The following is a 26,284-nucleotide window of genomic DNA, read 5'->3' as shown; positions in this document are numbered from 1 at the left end:
TTAAATCACCCATAGTCCATAACATAAAGTAGTTATGGGAACAAAAATCTGTTCCATTTTGGCTTCAGTTAAGTTATTTTATTTTCAAGTCAAGTTGAGATTTGTGTGTGTGTGTGTCAGTGGGGTTGGGAGTCGTTATTTATAGTACTGACACAGTGATTACATTTAATCTCGACAAAAAAAACCATTCTGAGTGGGTGAAGGGATCATGGCTTAGCAGAAGTGAAAGCAATGTTCCAGGGGCCTAACGGTTTTTGAAAAATGTAGTCTGCTTGCAAAGGAAAATTGACACTTGATTGTACCGTCGTCTTTCCCCCGCCTCAGCTGCCGGCTTTAAGTGTAGAGTATTTGACTCATAGGGAGACTCATAGGGAGGGCAAGAAAAGGAGAGAGAGAAAATGAGGGCTAAAATATATTCTAATTATCTAAAATAAACGTGATTAGTTTAAATAATTCTGAAACAAGCACATTCATTTTGCCACTTGCATGGTGCTGCAGAGTTTTGCTATCCGCTGTGAAGTATTCTGAAGTTTGGACAAGAGAGGGTGAATTGGGGCAGAGCGAATGGCTTAAGGGCAGCGGGGAAAGCTGTGCCAGCCGCATCTTTTGTTTGGGAAATTACATGAAAGTGGCCCAGAATGGCCAGACTCACTTGGAATAGGGAAGCCATTTGCATGAAGTGTTATCCTCCCTCTCTTTCACTACAGCTAAGGATGATCTGAGATCTGTGTATGAAAGGAACAACTGAAAAAATGCTCTGGAACAGATAAAGGGACACACAAGAGAGAGTAAGAGAGACAGAGGGTGTTTTCACACACAGGTGATTTAGCGTCACCCAATAATGTTGTTCTGCTTTAAGCTGGAAGCTGAAAAATGGACTAGCTCATTCTCTGGGCAAGTCTCCCTTTCTCTAGTCCCAATAGTCCCAAATGTTGAGAAATGAGGGTGAGGATTTTTCAGTGGAACAATTGTGTTTTTTGAGGAAAAGGTTAAATACATTCATCTTCCTCCTTGCTGCACTTCCAATTGTAGCACTTTGGATTAATCCATGTTGTGACGTTATCTCTTTGGTTAAAGATCTGGTTTCATCTATTTGTGATTTCCTCAAATGCCATTATTGAAAGACACCCATCATATTTATATGCATGGAAAAGTGACTTAGGAGAGTCTATGGAAGATAATGGAGATTTTCCTGGAGATAACCTGGAGATCTTTTTATTAATCAGCGCTACTAAGGAGACTATAAATGACACACAATACAAAGTTCTCAGTATGTTGTACATGACCCCTGCAGTACTTCAACAGATACCGGTATGTTCAACTATAGTTAGTACACTGATCAGATTGGTTTATGATTTAACCTTTGATGGGAGCAGTTTTTAGTGCCTTAAACAGTGTAAGAGTTCAGGAATACATCCCAGGTGACATCCAGGAATTTTGCCACATTAGGCCACAGGTAGCTCCAGAGCCTTGGGCTTGCCGATCAGAAGGTCAGCGGTTTGAATCCCCGTGACAGAGTGAGTTGCCGTTGTTCGGTCCCAGCTCCTGTCCACCTAGCACTTCGAAAGCACGTCAAAGTGCAAGTAGGTAAATAGGTATCGCTCTGGCGGGAAGGTAAACGGCGTTTCTGTGCGCTGTTCTGGTTCGCCAGAAGCAGCTTAGTCATGCTGGCCACATGACCCGGAAGGTGTCTGCGGACAAACGCCGACTCCCTTGGCCTATAGAGCGAGATGAGTGTGCAACCCCAGAGTCGTCCATGACTGGACCTAACGGTCAGTGGTACCTTTACCTTTTTTAGCTCCCCCAGCTATGCTATGTGATCGCTTTGAATCTATAGACTCTGTATTTCTGCATAAAGGCCTTCTTAAGTAATTGTACCCAGGGGCAAAGTTGTGTATAGCACATAAAGGGAAGTCTCCAAAGGAACTATATAAAAAGCAGTGCATTAATAAAATTCCCGCCCTGGGCTCCTTGAAGACTAGAGGCAGGGACTTAATTAATTAATTAATTAAATTTGAGAGATGATGGTTACATACAATCTTACTCAGAATGTACAACAAGCAAGGGATACATAATAAATATATTGTAAAACCATGGTTTCTCTTTATTTCCTAGGTGGAAGCCCTTCAAATCTTTTGATCAAATCTGAATCAAGTCACAGGTACCTATATTTTTGTTTCTGACTATGATATATAGATAACTTCGATATGATATAGTTAGTGAGCTGGATATCTCAAAGGCATGATATAATGAGATAGTTGTATGTAAGTTTATTAATTCCTAGTTCTTGTAGCGTTCTGCTTTGTTGTCTGTGTTGTAACTCTCCCTCAAAATAAAATAAAATTCCATCTCAAGCTGTTTTTAGGGGGGTAAACAAATTTCACATTTACATGCAAAAAATAAATAAAAAATAAAGGAGAAGGAAAGAAAAAAGAGGGGTTAAACTGGAAAGAAATTCGTACCTCACAGAACATAGGCAACTTTTTGGCAAAATCCACCACTCTTGTGATTGCTGGTGTGATAATTTTTGTAAACTGGCTGAAGGCTTCTAAATCTACTTTCCCGCCTTCTGGGGCATTTACTATTGGTGCTTGTCCAATATCCTCTGGCTAACAACAGAAAAGAAAAAACATTGTAAGGAGACAATTTATTTGCAGTGGACATGGAATCTTCTTAAACTTTTGTGGAGCGCTGGCAGCTCAAACCCACCACTTCTTCTGTTTTGTTTGTAAGAAAGCCCCGTAGCTATTATTTAGCAAAACTAACTTTTGTATTCAAAAGAAGCCACTCTCTAAGACAAACTCTTGTACGCGTAAGTTTCTGACATGGCACTACTCATTTGTGTAGGCAGCTCAGTGCTTTGTAAATGTAGCTACTTATTCTTGTCTATTTATGTAATCTTGTTGAAGCCATTTAGCTGTTCACCCCGAAACCCTAAAGCGAGTGTCGTTTCTCAGTCCCACCTAGGAAAACTTATCCTCTCCTGAAATCCAAAAGGAAGAGAAGTCCTTCGGCATTACATTTGTCAGAGGGGAATTTCTGACCTTTCTTATAATTTGTTGTCATTTGCTAGAGGGACACAGTGAGGCTTCACCAAAGTTCATAATAGCCAAAGGCTATTCCTATAGCTGCGCTAACCTGACAGGTAAGAAAAACAGACAGGATAGGAACCAACATGGGTTATATTCTCTCAACAGTTGATCACTTGGTTTGAGGGGTGAAGCTAAGTTCAGGAATTCAGGTCAAAGAGGCTAACATTAAATATGTGTTCTGTTTCCTATCACTGAGTTGACGTTTGTTTGCTTTGCCCAAAATATGTTATTGTTGTTTAGTCGTGTCTGACTCTTCATGACCCCATGGACCAGAGCATGCCAGGCATGTCTTCCATACGGAAATTTCAACCACAAATATTTCCCACTACAGTGGTACCTTGGAAGTCGAACAGAATCCATTCCAGAAGTCCATCCGACTTCTAAAATGTTCGGAAACCAAGGCGCGGCTTCCGGTCGGAAGCTGCAAAAGTCGCGTCGGACGTTCATGTTCCAAAGAATGTTCACAAACCGGAACACTCACGTCCAGGTTTGCGGCATTTGGGAGCCAAAACGTTCGACTCGCAAGGCATTCAGGAGCTGAGGTATGACTGTATCAGGAAACAAAACGGTATTGCTATTCTATAGCTGTTACTAAGTAAAAATGACAAATAGGAGCAAGTAGGATCTGCAACAAAATGTTGCAGCATGTTCAGATTCCCTGCTACTCCATTCTAATCTCACCACAATCAAAGCAACTACTCTATTCCGAACTTAAAAATGGAAAGCGTAATGCTGGTGGTCAACAAAAGAGGTTTAAAGACTGTCTCAAGGCAAATCTTAAAAAATGTACTGTAGTATAAAAACGGACAACTGGGAAACACTGCGAGCCTGCGAGCATTCCAGTTGGAGAACATGGGCTTTGAAGAAACTCGATCTCAGGACGCAAGGGAGCAGGGGGCGGAGCAATCGGGGCGGGGGATGGTCCGCCCCGGGCACCGCCCTGGAGGGGGTGTCGCTCTGGGCTGCGCCCCCACCCCCCCAGGGACGAGGCAAGGCTCCGTTGGCTGATTCACATGCCACTCAACAGAGTGGCTGCGTCAGCCGGCGCCCTTTGGTTCTTCCTGCTCAGGTGGAGTGGAGAGGGGCGGGCCAGGGAGGGGCTCTCTGGCCCACCCCTTGCCGCTCTGCCTGAGCAGGAAGAAGGAAAAGCGCTAGGGAGTGGTTTGCCGCCACCGCTCCAGTGCCTGGATCCCGATGCTAGAGCAGCAGCGGCAAACCGCTCCGTAGCGCTTTTGCTTCCTCCTGCTCAGGCAGAGCGGTGAGGAGCAAAAGCGTTATGGAGCGGTTTGCCGCGGCGGCGCTGCTCTAGGATCGGGATCCGGGCAATGGAGCGGCGGTGGCGGCAACCCGCTCCGTCGTGCGTCATGACGTGCGATGGATGCCCCGCCCCCAGCGGGGTGCCTTCGGGTTTGCCACCCCGGGCAGCCCGAAGGCTAGCGACGCCCCTGCAAGGGAGAAACGTGCTAAGAGGAAGGCATGCTTGGTCAAATCCACACCGTGATCAACTCCCGCCTGGAAACCAATGTCCCCACTGCGGAAGGATGTATGGATCTAGAATTGGCCTCCACAGTCACTTACGGACCCATTGTTAAAACCATGTTTATGGAAGGCAATCTTACTCGGCTACGAGTGAGCGCTAAAGAAGAAGAAGAGAAATCTCACCACCCCAGTTTTCTATTCCCTGCTCCCACAGGGACTCAGCATGCTCACAGCTCAGTGAAGTGTTTTGGCTTTGGCCATTACATCCTCCTAACCCTACAATCTCCAGGAATGATGAGCATGTCTGCAGGTGGGGGAGGCGTTCCAAAAGCTCTGTGTGGCCAGGGTTCCCTCTCACCAGAAAGCCTATGCAGAGGCTTCTCTTCTGCAAACATGCCCTGTGTGGACACGGTGTGGGGCTTGGGCTGGCTGGGATATGATGTGATGCTGAGAGCAGGGCCAGCACCTAGCACCTGGTTTTCACTTCACATGACGGTGGGATGGATGAATCTGCAATTTTGGGTTCTCTCATTTTAGTTCTCTACACTATTTTCCAATGCAATTTTTAACACATTGCTGGACTGGAGAACTACAAAATTTGGGGGGAAGAAATTGAATTACAAAAGGATTGCTGTGTTTCAGTTCACACATTGTTTGGATAAAAGTGCAAGTTTGGTGAGTTCTGCTTTCCCACTTGCTTCAAAAGTCAGGGGAAACTGTGTACACAACACACCGTCACTTCATTAGAATCACATAAATGCAGGGAAATCGTTCTTACTTTTCATGTTAGGCATTTATAACCACCTTTTCAATTTTAACAAATTTCCAAAGCAGTAACAAAGACCACTCAAAATTTTGCCTTATTAGCTTATATCCTCTTTCTGGTATGTGTGTATGGGGGGGGGACCTTAGAAGACAAACCTGGGCCTCTAGTGGATAATAATAATGATAATAATTTATATGCTGCCCATCTGACTGGGTTGCCTCAGCCATTCCGGTCAGCTCCCAACAAAAAATAGTAAAAACACAAAACATCATCAAACACTAAAAACCTCCCTGAACAGGTCTACTTGAAGACGCCTGCAGTTATATATTAGTTTCATTATTTTTAAAGCAACGTGCTCTGCAGGTTCTTATACTGATTTGCCGTTATACAAAAGCAAGCATTTCTCATCCAGAAAGGACCCTTGTAATGTGAAAATGTCTCTAGTTAAGGAACAGGCATGTAAAACCTCTTCAAAGGATATTGTTCTGTTCTCTTCTATTTCTGGCTCCCACTGATCTAAATTGGTAGAATATCAGAACTCGCAGCGACACTATGGTAAACAACAGGCCACATGCTAGGCAGGTTCCACGGATCACTACGTTGAGAATTTTTGTTTGCGTATTGCAGAAAACATGTGAAACTCAACTTTGTCTTCCTATGTTATTGTGCTCTTGCTTGTTCTTTGTTTCCTGCTGCAGAAACACAGTGGCCTTAAAGCGAAGATCTTTAGAGATCAAAGCTCCCCACCCTATTTGTCCATTCAACCAAAAAGTAAATGGTGCTAAAAATCAGGTCCAGCAAGGAGTGGTTCTGGCAAGCCCCTCACACCACTGTGTCACCTACCAGAAACTTCCTTTTCTGTTTCCAATGGCTTCCTTGTGCATTGGTGGCGACATGCGCTTCTGTAACAATTTTGATAAGCTCCCACTCTTCATCCGTTGGCTCAGGTTTCATCCCAATGGTTTTCTGTAACTCTTCCCGACGTCTCTTCTCTCGATTCTCCTCTATCAGTTTTCTTTTTGCTAGCCGTTTGCTGTCATCCAACACCACTATAACAAGGAAAGGACATACCGGTATTAGAGAAAAACAGATTGCGAACACTTCTTGGAACTGCGTAATCTGGGTTTTTTTTGGGGGGGGGATTAGGGCTATCTGTCTTGGGAGTCGAAAAGAAGTTTGATCTACCTGTGCAAAATCTATTTGTCACTTTCACTCACGCAACCATGCACACCCTCTGCCAATCGAGCCAATTCCAAATAACTGAAACAGACAACAAAATGCCCCTTATAAAACACTACAAAATTATGACCCCTTTTCTCGGTCCTGTTCTCAGCACAAGCAGTTAAGCATGTTTAAAAGTCCATGTTGTTGCAAAGAAGCCTGGTTCGCCCAGAAGTCTGCATGTGCCCTAAAATTACGTGTTTCCTGTGTGAGCAGGGAGCATAGTGCTAATTGCAAGGGATCAGGGAAAACTACAGTGGTTCCAGCCACTAAATATCCTCCCATCAAGGGAAAACATCATAGTAGGTTTTCTCCACGGTAGTCTCTAGTCTTGCGCATGATGTCGAGCCTTCACAATGGAGTGAAGACAGCTCAATTATAAGTGACTGGTTATAGAGCATGGGTAGGCAAACTAAGGCCCGGGGTCTGGATTTGGCCCAATCGTCTTCTAAATCCGGCCCGTGGACGGTTTAGGAATCAGTGTTTTTACATGAGTAGAATGTGCCCTTTTATTTAAAATGCATCTCTGGGTTATTTGTGGGGCATAGGAATTCATTCATTATTTCCCCCCCAAAAAATATAGTCCGGCCCCCCACAAGGTCTGAGGGACAGTGGACCGGCCCCCTGCTGAAAAAGTTTGCTGACCCCTGTTATAGAGACTGCATACTATTTGCTTGGTTTATCTAGGTAGTTTCATTTTTGCACGTTATATTATCCAAGAGAGCAGAGTGAGAGCAGAGTTTATCCATAATTGACATGCTATTGGTAGCAGCAGTTCAACTGTCACATCTGTTTTATGTAATGTAGTCCAACTTTACAGAGGCTATATTTAGATGGAGAAGATACTCGGGCTGTCATGTTTGTTTGACTGCCGCACAGAATGACAGCAAGTAATGTAAAGGTAAAGGACCCCTGGGGTTGTGGCACTCATCTTGCTTTCAGGCCTAGGGAGCTGGTGTTTGTCCCCAGACAGCTTTCCGGGTCATGTGGCCAGCATGACTAAACCACTTCTGGAGCAACGGGACACTGTGACGGAAACCAGAGCGTGCGGAAATGCCATTCACCTTCCCGCCACAGCGGTACCTATTTATCTACTTGCACCTGCTAGGTAGGCAGGATCTCCAGGGATACGGGTGGTGCTGTGGTCTAAACCACTGGCCCTCTTGGGCTTGCCGATCAGAAGGTTGGCGGTTCGAATCCCCGCGATGGGGTGAGCGCCTGGTGCTCTGTCCCAGACAGCAAGTACCAACTGGCAATTTAGTTTATCAGGAAGATAATGGTCAACAGGCCAACAGCAATAAATAATTCAGGGAAATGTGCAACAATGAACCATAACTAATTGCTATCACTAGTCACATGGGTGGGATTAGAAAGGAAATGGGTGGAAAGGATCCCCCCCCCAAAAAAAGAAAATGAAGTATTGGCTTGGGTTTTATCAAAAAACAGTCTCCATGCCCCACTGCTTTGGAAACCAAGGAGAATCGCCATATCACAAACGGCTTGGGGGAAGGAGGAAACTCATTGGCATCAAAAGCAAGATGACATGTAGGATATTTTTTGACAAGCACAAGCCCGAAGTTCCCTTGGGTACAAAGAGCAATAAGGAGGGAGTGGCAGAAGGTCCCAGGTTCAATCTCGAGCATTAAAAGGGCCAAGTTAGAAGTGATGGGGAAGCCTTTTGTATGGGACCCCAAACAAGCATTGCCAGTCAGAGTGGACAATGTGGATGAGCTTGGTGGGATGCAGCTTTCTCTCCCCCCAAAATAATTTTTATTTGATTTTACAAGTGTAGAATTATAACAATACAAAATACATATTCATATTTAGAGATTTCTCAGAATCCCTAGACTTCCCACCTTCCTCTCCATGGGTCCTATTATCAACCTTTCCAACTGCATATTATTTCATTGTCCAAATTTTATGTCTCTCCAGTTTGTCCATAGTATTTTCTACACTGCAAGTGTTATTGCAATCCTGCTAATGTTTTAATTTCCTCCCATTCTTTATTAAAGTTTTGGTCCTCTTGGTTCCTGAGCTTTCCGGTCAGTTTTGCCATTTCGGCATAATCCGAGGGATGCAACTATCTATACTCCTTTGCTTCCCTGTTTTATAAAATGGGCTCCTTCTACCCACACCCCATTTTGAGGATAACTTTAGAAACAACTATCAACACTAGCACTTTGGATTTCCATTTTGAGTTGCTCCACTTATGCTACTTCAAGTCTTCACTAAGGGTTAATCTTGCAGCCATATGCTGTAGTTCTTTAGAAGCAGTGCAGCGCTCCTTTTTTTTCTGGCTAAAAATAAAACAAACAACTGCAGGATGACTCACGCAACAACAGCATCCAACTTCCCATTCTTCCAAATCTTTAAGCATGATAATTTCCTGCCCCCTGCGTGATACAGCTCCATAACACACACACACACTCCTGAGTTAGGAATTGTTCATCTCCTTACTAACTTACATACAGACTCACCAGTGCCAGGGGAAAGGCTAGCCTTTTCAACAGTAGACGGAAAATTAAAGCTTTACGGAAATATTATCTGGGCATAACAACCAATATTCTCAACCAGCATAGAATTAGATAATAAAAAAAATGAGGGGAGAGGGAAACCAGGCACCCAACAAACAGTCATGATTACGTTGTACTGAAATAAACATACCTAATGCAAACAAACAGCACAGTAAAATAAAGAAGAAGCTTACAATCTGTTGCCATGCCAACATAGATGCATTTCTTGAAGCGACATTCCTGGCACTGGTTTCTTGTGACTTTGTCTATCACACATTTTCCTTCATATTTACAGGAGTAAGTTGGATGAAGGTTTTTCTGAATAGTTCTTCGGAAAAAACCCTATGTGGGGGAAAAAGAATGCAAAGTAGCATCAAGATTGTCTGCTTTTTTTATCATTCAGGTTACTTATAACTGAATCTTTATTTAGATATGCTGGAGTGTTTAGCGCCAGACATTATGAAATAAATTAAGGACATAGGAGGAACTCTCCTGGATCAGATCAATTACCGACCTAGTCTACCATTTTGTTCTCCCAGTAGCCATCCAGGTGCCTATGGGAAACCCAAAGCAACAGCAGTCTCCCACAGATACTGGACATAATGTATAGCCATCATTTCCTTAATCAAATTTCTAATTTGCAAATTTAACAAAGAAAAGGAAGGGGGAGATTATTAAAGGGAAGGAAGGGAGGAAAATATAATAACATACGAATACTACTACCAGTAGTAGTAACAAAAAACCACCATCACTTCATATTACAGATACAGTAGCCATCGTTACATGCATCTTAAGTTAAACATATATGTTAATACAAACCCTCTCGAAGTCCAAAATAGGTATCCACATGAAAATTGATGCCTATACGAAATGTGTTTAAATGTAGTCAAATGAATGGCCTGAGATCTGCAGACCACTGTGTAATCAAAAGGTGGATATTTATCCTTCCAGGCTTGAAGTCTAAATCTCATAGCAACCACTAATCCCCATACTAGAGGAATAAAATATAAAAGCACCCGAACATGCAAATAGCAAAGACTTCGCCAATATAAAATTGATGTGAATAACAACTTCAGCCCCAAAAGAATCTATCACTGGACAAGCCCACATAATGAGGCATTCTTCGCATTATACCTCCAACAGCTATCTGTATCGGACAGTGCCTTCTTGTATAAACAGTGTGGAGTCCAATATACTCAAAACACTGGTGTTTTTTTCTGTATCAGTCTCAATTTCAAGCCTAAGGAAACATTCCATATAGACTCTTAAGCAATTTTCTATTCTTTGGGTTCTTTGGTGCAATCCTAATTCCCTGTTCCACAACTCTCTGAGTTCCTGAACTTTTATGTTACAAAGATCCACTAAACATGTTTAAGCAACAGCTTTGGTTTAGCATTTTGCAAGGATCCAACAATTTAGGAGATGCCAAAGCACTCAAAGCAGATGGGCCATAAGTAGGTGCCAGCCACTCATCGGAAATGGATATTGAAGATGTAAAATAGGAAATGACAAATAATAATAATAATAATGAATCCACCTGAGGCTATTAGCTAATCTAATGTATATATCCAACATCCAACACATTTCTTCCACAAAAAAGACTGCCCCTCTGTCGTCAAATCTGGATTAACCCATAAAGTCAATTTAGTGCAAGCATTTCGATCAAATTGTAATTGATAAGCTATCATATTCCCTCCTAGTTACTAAAATTGAATCATGACTGATAGCCATAGCTTTATCCTTTACAAATTATAATTTAAATCACATGAAATTGCCTTATTTTAGCTCTTTACGTGGCCACGATCATGTAGTAATTCTTGCTATAGACTCACCTTGCAACCTTCACAAGTAATGCAGCGATAGTGATACCCCGTGGCTTTGTCACCACAAACAACACATAGCTCGTCCTTGTCTAAGTAACTGGGTATGTACCCTGTAGGGAAAAAGAAAGTGAGTGTCAGTGAAGAGGTTGAACTAGAGAAATCATACCGTATATTCCGGCGTATAAGACGACTGGGCGTATAAGACGACCCCCAACTTTTCCAGTTAAAATATAGAGTTTGGGATATACTCGCTGTGAGGGACAGGGGATATCGCGAAGTCCCTCCCCTCCTGAGTTCAAGCCCGTCCCCGAGCAAAGGGGAAAGCAGGGAGAGTTCCGATTCCAGTGGGGAAGCAGGAAGTCGTGTCCGAGGCTCAGGCAAGGTAGAGGAGCCAGGGTCCCAGGTGGGACAGGAAGGGGCAAGTAAGGGGGGAAGACCCATCCCCCCAACTCCAGAATTACGCAGGAAGAGGAGGGGCAAGAGGATGGGTCTGCCAAAGCTTTTGTGTTGGAGAAAGACGCGCCAAAAGCCATTAGGAGGTTCTGAAACCGACTGACAACATCGCTCCGTGTAAATAGCAATGACTTGAGCACTGTAAATACGCAGCACCAATAAAAGAATAAAATGCAGAGCTGCGTAGCGTCGTTACTCTGAAGTAGTCCACTCCGGCCACTGTGACAGCAACCTCCTAATCATTTTTGGGCTACTTCGGAGTTGCCGGGATGAGCGTGTCCGAGGCGGAGAAGTGGCGGCAGATCGCTGAGCAAGCCCAGCTAGAACTGCAACAGCTGTCGCTGCAGGCGCAGGGAGAATTGAAGGCAGCTAAAGAGGAGACTAAGAAGGTCCAGGACGACCGGTTACAACTTGCGGAACAGGTGAGAGAGCTCCAGGAAAAAGAGCAGCATTTAAGGGCGGTGGCGGTAGACCTCCAAAACAAGCTGGATGCAGAGAAAAACAAGGCGGGAGGGGCTCCCCAAGTCCAAGTGCTGCCAGGAAGGAGAGCAGGGACCCTTGTAAGCAAGTTCAATGGAGACCCGAAGGAGTTTCAGGGCTTTGAGACTGAGATCGTGTATGCTCTTGAGCTGCACCAGAATGAGTTCCCCGATGATGAGCACAGAGTAGCGTTTATTGTGGAACATCTCACCGGAGCAGCCAGGGAGTGGCTAAGACCATTAATCGCAACCAAGAATCCTTGCATGAAAAATGTCCAACAATTTCTAGAAGGTTTGAGGACGATGTATTCGTCCGATAGTCATTTGGACCAGACTAAGGAGGAACTGCATAATTTACGCCAAGGAAATATGACAGTTCGCGCATATTGGGCGAAATTCACCATGCTGGTGCACAGACTGGGGTGGGTTTTGGATTCGCCTCCCATGCAAGCTGCGTTTTACTTGGGTTTGAGCGAGGAGGTGAAGGATGAACTCTCGAGAGGTCCAAAGCCCAGTACTATGGATCAGCTGAGCAAAGCAGCTCTGGCGGTGGGGGTGAGGCAGGAATCCCGGTGGAACGACAAGCAAGCGACGCGCGCAAAGCGGGCTTGGTTCCCACGGTCGCAGGAGAAGCCACTCCCTCAACAACCCTTTCAAGCCACGCCTGGAGCCAGCCAGGACCAGGAGCCCATGCAGATTGATAGCGCGCGCGCGCGGGCTTTTCAAACCCCAGCGGCGCCAAGACGCAAGGAGGGAAGGGGCGGGAATTGCTTTCTCTGCAACTCACCCCAGCATCTCGTCAGAGACTGCCCACATCGCAGGGAGTGGCAAGGAAAGGCGGGAACGGTGGTGCCCTCCCCCACTGACGCAGCACCACAGCAGGGAAACGGGAAAGCCTGGCTGCAGGAGACAAGGGGCAGCAGCCAGGCACAGTCAGCAGACAACAGCCCCAGCCCGCCCACCCGCACAGAGAGGTGCAGAGCCAGCCCACCCCTCCCAGAGCAGGAGTGGTTCTAGAAGTGACGCTAACGCTCCCAAATGGCTATCCCCTGACGGTCCTCGCCTTAATTGACAGTGGGGCGTCCGCCAACTTCTTCTCGAGAAGCTTTGCAGAAGAGCACCAAATCCAGCTTTTGCAGTTGGATTTTCCTCTGCACGTGGCAACCATTGACGGCAGGGAGCTGCTGGGAGGGGCCATCACACATCAAACCCCCCCCATGAGAATGACGGTGGGAAGGCACTCAGAGACACTGGCGTTCAACGTCACCACCATCTCAGACCCCCCCATCGTCTTGGGCATGAGCTGGCTGGCGCGCCACGACCCCTCCATCAGTTGGCACCAGAGGTGCATCACGTTTGGGTCGGACTTTTGTCTGGAACATTGCATGCAGCACCAACCAGGGGAGGGCCCTCCGATAGCCACGGTGGCCACCATGCATATCAAAGGGGGTGAGGCAATACCCAAGCAGTACTGGGACCTGCAGGAGGTCTTCAGCGAAGCGGAGTCCGACCACCTACCCCCGCACAGGCCTTTTGACTGCCAGATCAACCTGGTGCCAGGGGCGACGATACCCCCAGCCAAGCTGTACGCCATGTCAGACCAGGAGCTGGAGGATCTGCGCGCTTTCATCGACAAGAACCTCAAGCGGGGGTTCATAAGGGAAAGCAAGGCAGCAGGGGGCAGCCCGGTCTTCTGGGTGGACAAGAAAGACACCCAACAGCGCCGTCTTGTGGTGGACTTTAGACGGCTGAATTCGGTGACAGAGCCAGTGGCTTTCCCCATGCCCAGAGTGGATGATCTCCTGACAGCGGCACGCAGGGGCAAGATTTTCACCAAGCTGGACCTAAGGGGGGCGTACAACTTGATCAGGATCCGGGAAGGAGATGAATGGAAAACCACGATGTTCACGCCTCTGGGCTCTTTTGAATATCTGGTGATGCCCTTCGGTTTGCAAGGGGGCTCAGCATGCTTCCAGGCCTTCATGCACCACGTCCTGGGGTCCCTCCTCTTCAGGAAATGCTTGGTCTTCCTAGATGACATCCTTATCTACTCGAATGACCCAGTGCAGCATGTGAAAGATGTCAGAGAGGTGTTGCAACGCCTGAAGGAGAACCACCTGTATGTGAAGCTGGAGAAGTGCAAGTTTCACACCAAAGAGGTGGACTTCCTGGGCTACAAGCTGTCAGACAAGGGGCTGGCGATGGACAAAGACAAGGTGCAGGCCATCCTGGACTGGCACAGCCCCAGGACGCGCAAAGATGCCCAACGCCTACTAGGCTTCGCTAACTTCTACAGGAAGTTCATCAAGAACTTCTCTCGCGTTACGGCTCCCATCACGGACTGCCTGAGAGGCAAGCAGAAGTTCAAGTGGACACCAGAGGCGCAAGCAGCGTTCGAAAGCCTCAAGAGAGTGTTCGCCTCAGACCAAAACCTGTTCCATGTGGTGCAGGACGCGCCCCTACGCATTGAGACAGATGCTTCTGAAAAAGCTGTGGGCGCAATTTTGTTGCAACTGGACGCCAACAGGGAGTGGAGACCCTGTGCCTTCTTCTCCAGGAAGCTGACACAGCCTGAACGCAACTACACAGTGTTTGATAGGGAACTTCTTGCGATCTACGCTGCGTTCCAGCACTGGCGACACTTCCTGGTGGGCGCAAAGCACCCCATCCAGGTGTGCACAGACCACAAGAACCTGGAGTTCTGGAGAACTGCCAGGGTGCTCAACCAGCGGCAGATACGGTGGGCAGAGTTCTTCTCGAACTTCAACTTCTCCATCCACTACATCCCGGGGGAGCAGAATGTCAGGGCGGATGCCCTCTCCCGCAAGCCAGAGTACATGGAGGAGGAGGCGCCACCAGCCCCAAGGCACATTTTCCCCCCGTCGGCATGGTCCTGCGGAGCAGCTGTGGTGAGCGAGGCAGAACTCACAGCACTGACGGCAGCGGATGAATTTGCCAACCGCATCTTCAGAGAACTGAGAGGGGGGAGGGAGCAGGCAAAAGACTTTGCAGAACGCAGAGGGCTGCTTTTCTACAAGGGTGCGCTGTACCTACCCACCACCCAGCTTCGACGTACGGTCCTCAAGCAGATGCACGACAACCCTACAGCGGGGCATTTTGGAAGGGACAAAACCGCTCACCTAGTCATGAGACACTTCTGGTGGCCAGGGGTGCGGGAAGATGTTCGAGACTATGTAAGGGGCTGTACCACCTGCCAGCGGGCGAAGGTGGTCAGAGCAGCGCCACCAGGGTTGCTGGAGCCCTTAGCCACACCACACAGGCCGTGGGAAGTGGTGTCCATGGACTTCATCACAGATCTGCCTTCGTCCAGGGGTAAGACTGCAGTGTTGGTGGTGGTGGACCTCATGTCTAAAATGTGTCACTTTATACCGTGTGCCAGGGCAGTCTCGGCAGAAGAGACAGCCAAACTGTTTGTTGATCACATTTTCAGACTGCATGGATTACCTTTAAGGGTTATTTCGGATCGTGGCCGCCAATTTGTTTCCAGGTTCTGGCGGCGGCTCATGAACCTCCTGCAGGTGGAGGTCAGCTTGTCGACGGCTAGACACCCGCAGACCAACGGACAAGCGGAGAGGGTCAACGCCATTCTGCAGCAGTACCTGAGATGCTACGTCAGCCAGCGGCAAACGGACTGGGTGGATCGCTTGCCACTAGCAGAATTTGCCTACAACAATGCAGTGCACGTCTCCACAGGGGTGTCGCCCTTTAAGGCCAATTACGGGCGCGACCTCAGATCTTTCCCAGAGAGGGAGAGGGAGGAGGAGGAGGAGGAGGGCCCACAGGCTGAGGATTGGGCAGAGGAACTGGAGACGGTGCACCAGCAGCTCAGAGAACACTTGGAGAGGGCCAAGGAAGCGTACAAAAAGGGGGCAGATCGCCACAGGCGACAAGGGGAGGTCATCAGGGTGGGGGACAAGGTGTGGTTGTCCTCGGAGGGCCTTCCCACCAGAGGGAGGTGCAAGAAGCTGGCACCCAAATGGCTGGGCCCCTTCACGGTCACGCAACAGGTCAACCCGGTGGCATACAGGCTGGCACTGCCAGAGGACATGAGGGTGCATCCAGTGTTTCATAGATCGCTGCTGTCGCCGTACAGGGAAAGCAGCAGGCTCAGGGACAGCGAACAAACCCCCGAGGGAGGGGGGGAGAGGGAAAGCAGGGAGCAACTCAATGAGGCCACGGCCATCCTGGATTCAAGGTGGGGGGTGGGGGGCCTGGAGTACCTCATGGCATGGGAGGATGCTCCACCGTCCCAGAATGAATGGGTTCCCGCCACTCAGATACAGGAGGAATTCTTGGTGGAAGAATTTCACGCCCTCTTTCCCCACAGACCCAAGCCCTGGCACATGGAAAGGGAGGGGGAGGAGGAGGAGGCACGGGAGAACAGCTCACCATGGCGCTGGGAAGCGGAGTTTGAGGAACCAGAGGATGAGGTATGGGTGTCGCCAAGATCCACCCAGTCAGAGGAAGGAGCAGATTGGCAAAACATTTTTACCCCCACCAGCTCAGACGCCACGGACTTTTTGGGATTCCCGTCCTCCCAGGCGGAAGGGGGGGGCTCGCAGGACTGGGGGGAGGTGTTCACACCAACGGGATCGGAGAGCACCGAGTTTTTAGGCTTCCAGTCGTCACCGACACATGGGGGGGGCCTGGGGAGGGGTGAAGGAGAGCTTGGGAGGGGGGTGGATGTGAGGGACAGGGGATATCGCGAAGTCCCTCCCCTCCTGAGTTCAAGCCCGTCCCCGAGCAAAGGGGAAAGCAGGGAGAGTTCCGATTCCAGTGGGGAAGCAGGAAGTCGTGTCCGAGGCTCAGGCAAGGTAGAGGAGCCAGGGTCCCAGGTGGGACAGGAAGGGGCAAGTAAGGGGGGAAGACCCATCCCCCCAACTCCAGAATTACGCAGGAAGAGGAGGGGCAAGAGGATGGGTCTGCCAAAGCTTTTGTGTTGGAGAAAGACGCGCCAAAAGCCATTAGGAGGTTCTGAAACCGACTGACAACATCGCTCCGTGTAAATAGCAATGACTTGAGCACTGTAAATACGCAGCACCAATAAAAGAATAAAATGCAGAGCTGCGTAGCGTCGTTACTCTGAAGTAGTCCACTCCGGCCACTGTGACACTCGCCATATAAGAAATACGACCCGGCGTATAAGACTTTTGAGAAGATTTTCCTGGATTAAAAAGTAATCTTATACGCAGGAATATATAGTACATATACTTAATGCAGATCCAACACAGTTGTTCTGAGAGGAAAGTTTCTTAACTAAAAGGTCGGAGGTGCGTAAAGTGACCAAAGTAGCACAATCAAAAGGAGTTTGGTGATGACTAAGACCAAAAAGAAAGGTTACGGGAAATAAAAGTGTACAGAGGAACATTCACTGCCAGAATCAGTATTATGCATAAAAGGCACAACCACCCAGTCTTGAGCAATTTTAAGCCCTGCTGATCTCAAGGCAAAATTTTGAATCACGTGCCATTTTTCTTTTCTGAAATCAATGGGACTTAGAAGCGCCTCCCTTTGCCCGAATCATGCCCACATTTTGGAAGACGAAATGCAATTGGTGTTAAATTAAAAGGAAACATTGATTAAAGGACAGAACAAACCACCATAATTCCTGGGTTGCATGGACGGTTTGCAACAAATAAGGCGGAGAAAATAAGCGCACGAAAAACCTAATTTGTCTCGAGTCTTGTGCCGAGAAGAGAAACAATTATCATGTTACCAACATAACACAGAAAACCCACTGATTCATCAAGGTTAAAAGTGGAGAGGGCCCTTTCAGAGATCACTTAGATAAACTGGACATACACAAATCAGCAGGTCCCTGGAACTGCACAGTAAGCTTTTCAACTTGCGGATCACACCAGTGTCCCTTGTCTTTGACTTGGTGAGTCACACTGGTTAATGGAAAGCTTGTGGGGAAATGTGAAATATGATTGGGCCAGAAAGTAACATTTACAGTGGTACCTCGGGTTACAAACACCTTGGGTTACATAAACACTTTGGGTTACAGACTCCGCTAACCCGGAAGTAGTACCTTGGGTTAAGAACTTTACCTCTGGATGAGAACAGAAATTGTGTGCCGGCGGCATAGCGGCAGCAGGAGACCCCATTAGCTAAAGTGCTACCTCAGGTTAAGAACGGTTTCAGGTTAAGAATGGACCACCGGAATGAATTAAGTGCGTGACCAGAGGTACCACTGTATTCCGAACTGGAGTTTAAAGAAGAAAAAGGAAAGTATTCACAACAAAAAACCCACCTTTTAATGCTTCAGCATCTTATTGCACCAGTATCTTATTAAACAGCACTCTAAAGGTAAAGGTAAAGGGACCCCTGACCATTAGGTCCAGTCGTGACCGACTCTGGGGTTGCGTGCTCATCTCGCATTATTGGCCGAGTGAGCCGGCGTATAGCTTCCAGGTCATGTGGCCAGCATGACAAAGCCGCTTCTGGCAAACCAGAGCAGCACACGGAAACGCCGTTTACCTTCCCGCTGTAGCGGTTCCTATTTATCTACTTGCATTTTGACGTGCTTTCGAACTGCTAGGTTGGCAGGAGCTGGGACCAAGCAACGGGAGCTCACCCCGTCACAGGGATTCGAACCGCCGACCTTCTGATCAGCAAGCCCTAGGCTCAGTGATTTAACCACAGCACCACCTGGGTCCCTAGCACTCTAAAGGTAAAGGTAAAGTATCTTATTAAACAGCGCTCTAATCACCATAAAAATACAGAATACATTGCACCCATATTAAAGTAGTTTCGGTGTCTTTCAGGGCAGAGACTTCTAAGTAGCCATATGCCTATTTGCCTCTGGTAATCAAGAAATGCCTCCAGGCACCCTGGCAAGAAAGTTTTTGTACACTGGAAGAAATTTTATGTCTCTTTTCAGGCTATGGATGTGCCAGGAATGATTTATACCCGTTTGTATGCACCAATGGGCTGGTAACAGTGTGTGTACCGGTAGCTATCTGCCAAAAGGAAAAGGAAAGGCTGTGGAAGGGTTATATGAAAATTTGGATAGCGGTCTGGTGTATTCCAGGCTCAGAGTAAGTTGAAAGCTTTGGAAAGGGGTCAAACCCACAGGCAATATACATGTCCCGTGAAAGGTTTATTTAGTACAAAAACACCCGTGCAGGATGTGATAATGGAATGCCAAACGCATAAACTCATAAAGCTTTTGTAAGGAGGGAAGCTATTCTTCTGCTCATGGATATTCCTAGCAAAATGTATGTGCATTTTTCATTCTAACCATGCCTTTCCACATACAGTGGTACCTCTACTTACAAATTTAATGCGTTCCGAACACACATTTGTAAGTCGAAAAAAATTGTAAGTTGAATCCCATAGGAATGCATTGGGAGAAAAAATTCGTAAGTAGAAAAAATCCTATCTAAACCACATCCAAGATGGCGGACAGAGCTCCATTCATAAGTAGAAACATTTGTAAGGTTCCAATTATTTCTATTATCAAAATTGCTACTGGACATGAATTATTAATATAGCCAAAGCTCCGCAATGCTTGTCGATTGCCCTGTAATTATTACTATTATAATGCAATGTTCTCAGGCCAGAATCGAGTTATGTTGGGTTGAACGCTTTGTGAACTTACACAAACATCTTGCATCTTAAATGTGCAACATGTTGATGCAGTAAACAAATAGACTATATTTCAGAGTGTGTTGAGTTGAGGGGAAATTTGTTTCTCTTCCATTCATTATTTTAGGAGCTATGGTGAATGTGTATTAGGAAGGATCCCCCCGCCCAATTACAGGACAGAATCAAAAACAATAATTACTTTTGAGGGGTACCCCTTACCATTGCCTTAAGTTAAAATTTCACATCGTATCTGTATAATGCCCCTCTTTCACTTTAAGTCTTCCCCAAAGTGTTAGAGCGGATCATGAGCTGAGCTTTTTCTTCTACAGTGGTACCTCTGGTTACAAACTTAATTCGTTCCGGAGGTCCATTCTTAAACTGAAACCGTTCTTATCCTGAGGCGCGCTTTTGCTAATGGGGCTTCCTGCTGCACACGCACCTCCAGCACGTGATTTCCATTCGCACTCTGGGGCAAAGTTTGCAACCAGGAGCATCTACTTCTAGGTTAGCGGAGTTCGTAACCAGAAGCCATTTTGAAAAGGAAGAGGTTACAACAGCCTAAGAGTCTCTGGGGTGTCAAAGAGAAGTGACAGGTTATGTCATGTTTACTAATTTGCTAAATGGAATATGAAAGGTATAATGAGAGGTCTAACACACTATGCACAAGTGCTTCGGTAACCTCAGGAAATCCAAGCCAAGTACAGAATGGGGGGGGGGGGAGACACAACTGGAAAACTTGGGTGTTGTTGTTTTTTTTTTTTTGGAAAAACATTGAAATGTGTTGTTAGGCATCATGTTCACTTCCCAAATGAATCCCAGATGAACCAAGAGAATATTATCCCTTAGAGCCTGAAAAAAAAAATAAGCAAACAGCCTTTGCTGCTGGAAGAGCTGACAGGCCTTTTCAACTGCTTAATTTTATCTTGATTTTCGATATTTGTATCTCTTTAATCCCGACGACAATCGCACGGGACATCGACCGCATGAAGCACTTATTGGTGGACGCCAACCCCTTGGTTTCACGCGATGTGGCCATCTACATTTTACAGGCCCTGAAACTCAGGGCCACCTTTTTGGCTAACTTGCCCAGCCCTAGTCCTATGTAAATTCCTGTCATACACGCCTTGCTTTGCCTTTTACCCTACCAGTCGCATTCAGCTGGATTTTATATCTAATGTTATAATTGTATTTGTTGTATTCTACATTGTTGTGCAACCGTTGCCTGTTTGATTTTTTTACATGTGCTATGGCTATATGGCTAATGCAATAAACTTTTGATTGATTGATTGATTGTATTTTTTAAATGGTGTTTTATGCTGTGACCTTGTAAATAGCCCTGATGTGTTATGATAGCATGCCCTCCTTATTATCAAGGAAATAAACAACTACCGTATATTCTGGCGTATAAGACGACTGGGCATATAAGACAACCCCCAACTTTTCCAGTTAAAATATAGAGTTTGGGATATACTCGCTGTATAAGAAATACGACCCGGTGTATAATACGACCCCCGACTTTTGAGAAGATTTTCCTGGGTTAAAAAGTAGTCTTATACACAGGAATATACAGTACCTGACTTTTAGAAGACACCTGAAGGCAGCCCTGTTTAGGGAAGTTTTTAATGTCTGGTGTTTATCGTTTTTCTTTTTATTATTATCATTAATTCTGTTGGGAGCCGCACAGAGTGGCTGAGTATGAATAATAATCATAATCAAAATAATCATAATCATAATAATCATAATAATATGCATGCACAGAGATTAATTTGCAGTATTTCTATGCCATTAAATTCAAGCCTTTTCAAAGTGGCTCATGTCTGCAACGAAAACTATAAACTACAACTACTGAAACCATATCATTACAATACCAAAAATAAAAAAGCAGTCTAAAACCTTTTACTGGCAAGCACAACAAATCAGATAAAACAATTCAAAACAGAGACAGCAACAGTTTAAACCACTGAAATAACTTAGAAAGGAAGGAAGGAACCCCCCACTGCTGCCCCTCTTCTGGCCATGGGAGTGGAGCTGACTAGGGCTGGAACCGTGTTCCCCCCTCCCTGCCCCTGCAGCCCGGGGGACCTGGCTTATTAGACTACAGCACAGTGTAAACAAGGGATGCAGGTGGCGCTGTGGGTTAAACCGCAGAGCCTAGGGCTTGCCGATCACAAGGTTGGCAGTTCGAATCCCGGCGACGGGGTGAGCTGCCAGTGCTCAGTCCCAGCTCCTGCCAACCTAGCAGTTCGAAAGCACGTCAAAGTGCAACTAGATAAATAGGTACCACTCCTGTGGGAACGTAAACAGTGTTTCCGTGTGCTGCTCTGGTTTGCCAGAAACGGCTTAGTCATGCTGGCCACATGACCCTAAAGCTGTACGCAGGCTCTCTAGGCCAATAAAGCGAGATGAGCGCCACAACTCCAGAGTCATCTGCGACTGGACCTAATGGCCAGGGGTCCCTTTACCTTTACCTACTTTAACATAACGTTTCACTTGGACACAAAAAAAGGAGTGTGACTTGCTTTAAAAAAATAAATGATTCATCAGGAAATAAGGATTTGTTTTAAGTTTTTCATGTGTACTAAAACTCAGTCTAAGGTTGTCTTTTTAAAAAAATGTTTAACCACATCAGTTAACAAACAGGGATACATTTGCTATAATGTTCTTGTTTTAGTTAAATAAAATGTTTAAATTGTTATTAAGGAAATGGTTATTTTTCTCCTTCCGATAAAGTACAGCAGAAACACCGTCCAAATATAAACAGTTATTAAACCTCACAATAATTTCATAATTATCAGTCTATGTATTTCTGATAGTATAACCTAATCAGTAATCTTTGATATAACTGTAAAAACTACTCTGAAAAATTTATTATTCCAAAAATGAAACCTCCACCTGGTTGTAAATATTAAGATGATACCAGCAAGAATGTGTCTTTCTGTAAAAAAATAAAAAAAAATCAAGTCTTACCGACTAATGATTTAAATCGTGATTTAAACCGATTTGATTTAAATCAAATCCACCCTGCTTTATTGCGATATTCTATAATTGCAGCGGTCCGGAACTAAACACACAATATTTGGGGGGCATGCCTGTATCTTGACTTTAAAAAGATGGACTGGAACCAAAAGCATACAGAATGAGAGAGTGTGGTCTGCAACAAAGAGGGGAATAGGGAGGGTAGAACCAGCTGGGAAGTTAACAGAGATGGTGTGCTCTTGTCCTAAAGAACAATTAGGTGCTTATTGTTAGCATACAAGGATTTCAACACTGCTTCATAATACGAAGGACACCACACAAATGCAGGTCAAGACACGGGCAGAAGAGCCCAAATGACTCTTAATGACCTTGACCTTCATCTGTCCAGTATATTTATGGCAGTTGAAGGTAAAGCTGTAGTCGTCTCAGAGTCCGGACCTGCAAATCTGTCTAATCTGAACACTTGGCAAGACAAAATACTCAGCGGGAGCAGATGCCCACACCTTAGAAGAATGTGTGCCATAATCCAATCTGAACAATCCCTCTTGAAATCTATTACACTTGATCAAGAGGGGCCCTTGATCACTTGCCTGTAGAACCAATTGCTCCTGGATAACATACCAAGTCTATACCCAATAATTATTTAGCGTTGCAAATGTTCATATTTTCAACCAAATTTGCTGGGAGCCTTCGTGCTGCAAAATGCATTTGAGGAGCCCTCACAATTTAATCTGAATATACACCAGTATCCAATTATATACCTTCTGATCAGAAATTAAACCTTATGAGAAGAAATTAAGTAAAATATTCACACACATCTTCAGAATACATATAAATTGTAGATTCATCTTTACATATTAATTTACATAATGTTACATTAGAATGTGTGTGTTTTTAACACCAGTCGTTGTAAACCTTTTCGAAGAAATTTCACAACTTTTCAACTCAAATGCAAAGGAAAAATGTTTCTTGCAAACTCATCAGTGCAACTAAACATGTATTACTGCTAAGTATGATAAAAGTATAGTACCGGTATATGATTTTTTTTAACAAGAGGTGTGCGTTTTAGGGCCCCATGGAGCATGTAGCCCCTGCGTACCCTATACAGTGACTATTGTTTTGTACTTAGAAGTAGCTGGTCCATGGATAAGCTATCTACCAGACCTCACAAGAAAGGATTCTATACAGATCTTAGCAAATGCTCTTTAGACCCAATGAATCATTGCAGAGGTTTCTGTTATGTGAATGCTATGGAAGGAGCAGAGTAGAGTTCTGTGTTTGTGCCTTTTTTAAGTCGGACTAATAAGATTTCTTTGAAAGACCCTTGGTCAGCAAAATATTCAAGACTGTATTGATAGTCACCTTGGTTTGTTTGTTTTTCTAACCTAATTCAGAAGGAGCATTTTTTTCAGCCAAATCAGGTAGTAGGTCATGGAATCTAAAGACAGCAAGATATGGAAGTCCGAAGGGAACATCATTGCAGTGTGGTTCTGTCCTTTCCCAACCTGGCTAACTGGTTCTCACAAAATGGACAAATAGTCATCAGTTTAAGAGCAGGTAGGTAGCCGTGTTGGTCTGACGTAGTCGAAACAAAATTAAAAAATTCCTTCCAGCAGCACCTTAAAGACCAACTAAGTTTTTTTTTATTTTGGTATGAGCTTTAGTGTGCATGCACACTTCTTCAGATACACTTCTTCAGATACACTTCAGGATACACTGTGTATCTGAAGAAGTGTGCATGCACACGAAAGCTCATACCAAAATAAAAAACTTAGTTGGTCTTTAAGGTGCTGCTGGAAGGAATTTTTTTAGTTTAAGAGCATTTATCTTAATGCAACGCAGGTTTCAAAAGATGCAATTTTTTGTGCATTCATGATTATTTCTGTTATTGGCGTAGTCAACCACAATTCCACTTCCAATAATGTTTGTGCCTGCAAACATTTTGGGTCTGTTATACAGCTTCATTTCCAAGCAGGGCATACCCTGTTACTTCCTGCTAACATCCTCTACCTTTTCATACCATGTTACGGGTCGTCGTCCCCCACACTGCTTCTTTTTGTGTCCAAGCCCCTCCAGACAGCAATAATCTGGTAGCATTGGGGAAGCGTCCCAACACAACTATTAAAGCAGAATGAACCCACCCTTAAGGTACTACCACTATTATGTCAAAAACATGTTGCAGAGTACATTTGCAATAAAACACTGGTCTAGAGGAGATCTTTTTAGAAGGCTAACAGTCATGCTTGAGGCCTTACTCTCTTTGTGTTCCTGATGATACTGAGGTTCAGTGCTTCTCCCCCCGGGGGGTGCTCAAGGATACGCAGTTGAGCAGTTTTCAACAGTTGCACAAAACAAACGTTGCTAACAGCAGAGACAGTCCCTGCCAGAAATCCAGAGCAAAACTTATTTACTCCAGTGGCAACGGTGCTGCGTCTTTAGTACTAAGATTATGAAATCATTAAATAGCTTTGTTATTATTATTTTTTAAAAAAATATTAATTTGGTTAATTTTAAATATATACTTAATGGCATATTTGTATACCCTTTCACATTTTTGCTGTTCTGTTATTCTTCTATCCTTCTTGACATTGTCTATGGGTCTCATATAAGTCTATTCAATTATTTAACTTCCACTTGGATTGGTAGGGTTTTTTTTAATTCCACTGAAAATGCACAGCATGGCAATCAATACACTCACCCCTGTTTAATGAACTGTTTAATGATGCTTTGAAGTGCTCAAAAGGCTATTATACAGAGAAGAGACAAGACTCTGGGTAATACCATGCTCTGGTAAAATAAGTAGTATCCTTTCTGATGAAGATATGATATGTATCTCAGCTAATGCTACTGTACATAAGCAAAGAAACTTTAGCTGCGATTACAAACAAGATGAGCTTCTGATATTGAGAAGACATCAAATCCAGTAATTATGCTGAACTTTTAATGTTTTATTTTAGTAAATATAAGATTATACAACTAGTGAATTAACAAACTAAAATATGTACATGATTGTTTACACACACACACACACACACCAGCAGTATGGCTTTCAGTGGGTATCACAATAGCAATCATTAAATAAGATCTGTACTTTTAAAAATATCGGTAAGTCATGAAATCGAAACCATTCTCCTCCAACAGGATGCATAATCTAGTCCAGGGGTTGGCAAGGTTTACCTCGCCTGGGCCGGTTCACTCCTGCGGAGATCGCTCTGTGGGCCGGATCGCATCTGCGCATACATGATTTCCGGTGCCATGGAAGCGAGTCCCTGCTCTGCGCTGCGCCAGTTTAGCGCAGCATGCGGGGACTTGCCAAGTGGGCGGCTCGGGGGCCATTTAAACGACCCCCATGGGCCGCAGGTTGCCGACCCCTGACTAGTCATATCACATCCAAAACCACCTTCCCAATATTTGCATGTTTGGTTTTGTGATGCTAATATGAAGCAACACACCATATCGATAAGCCTCTGAGATGTGAGTTGTTAGCAAGCTGTTTGTCAAACAGTATTCTATGGCCAGACCCATTTTAAATGTGTGAACAGAAAAACGGCAACACGGCACAGGTTCAATAAAGAGCTCCCACATGTCTAGTACAGTTGACTATTTGCTATTATTTTTCTTGTTTTGTAAATGCTCCAGTGGAACCTGATTGCATTACTTTATTGGAAGCGAAAAATACCCTCGTGTCCCTCTGTGTGGGAAATGATTGCCACTTTAAAGAAAATTACAGGGTATCGGTACAGTTTTGTTCAAGCTGTGGGGCACTGCACGAGCAAATGGGTTAAAGGCCTCGTCCTAAGAGACCTGCTCCCGGCCTCTGTGAAAAGTAGTGGGTGTTTGGCTACTCGCAAAGGTGCAGATTGCAAGTTTT

The 26,284-nt window shown here is 45.2% G+C and overlaps 1 protein-coding gene across 5 annotated transcripts in view; it reads right to left on the bottom strand.

Moving 5' to 3' along the window:
• Nucleotides 1-26,284, bottom strand: part of THRB (thyroid hormone receptor beta) — a 202,731-nt gene that overhangs the window by 11,848 nt on the left and 164,599 nt on the right. For 4 of the 5 annotated variants that reach the window (XM_035128990.2, XM_035128988.2, XM_060280665.1 and 1 more), the window contains 4 exons: nucleotides 10,904-11,004; nucleotides 9,266-9,413; nucleotides 6,181-6,386; nucleotides 2,463-2,609 (listed from right to left, as the gene is read on the bottom strand). In XM_035128990.2, the coding sequence (XP_034984881.1) occupies nucleotides 2,463-2,609; nucleotides 6,181-6,386; nucleotides 9,266-9,413; nucleotides 10,904-11,004 (602 nt within the window). The remainder of the gene's footprint in view (nucleotides 1-2,462; nucleotides 2,610-6,180; nucleotides 6,387-9,265; nucleotides 9,414-10,903; nucleotides 11,005-26,284) is intronic. The other variant, XM_035128993.2, reaches the window with a different exon arrangement.

This window comes from Zootoca vivipara, chromosome 12 (assembly GCF_963506605.1).
Source record: "Zootoca vivipara chromosome 12, rZooViv1.1, whole genome shotgun sequence".
In the NCBI taxonomy this organism is placed as follows: domain Eukaryota; kingdom Metazoa; phylum Chordata; class Lepidosauria; order Squamata; family Lacertidae; genus Zootoca; species Zootoca vivipara.
Note: the sequence above shows the minus strand (reverse complement) of the source record. Positions and strands in the feature narration are given on the sequence as shown.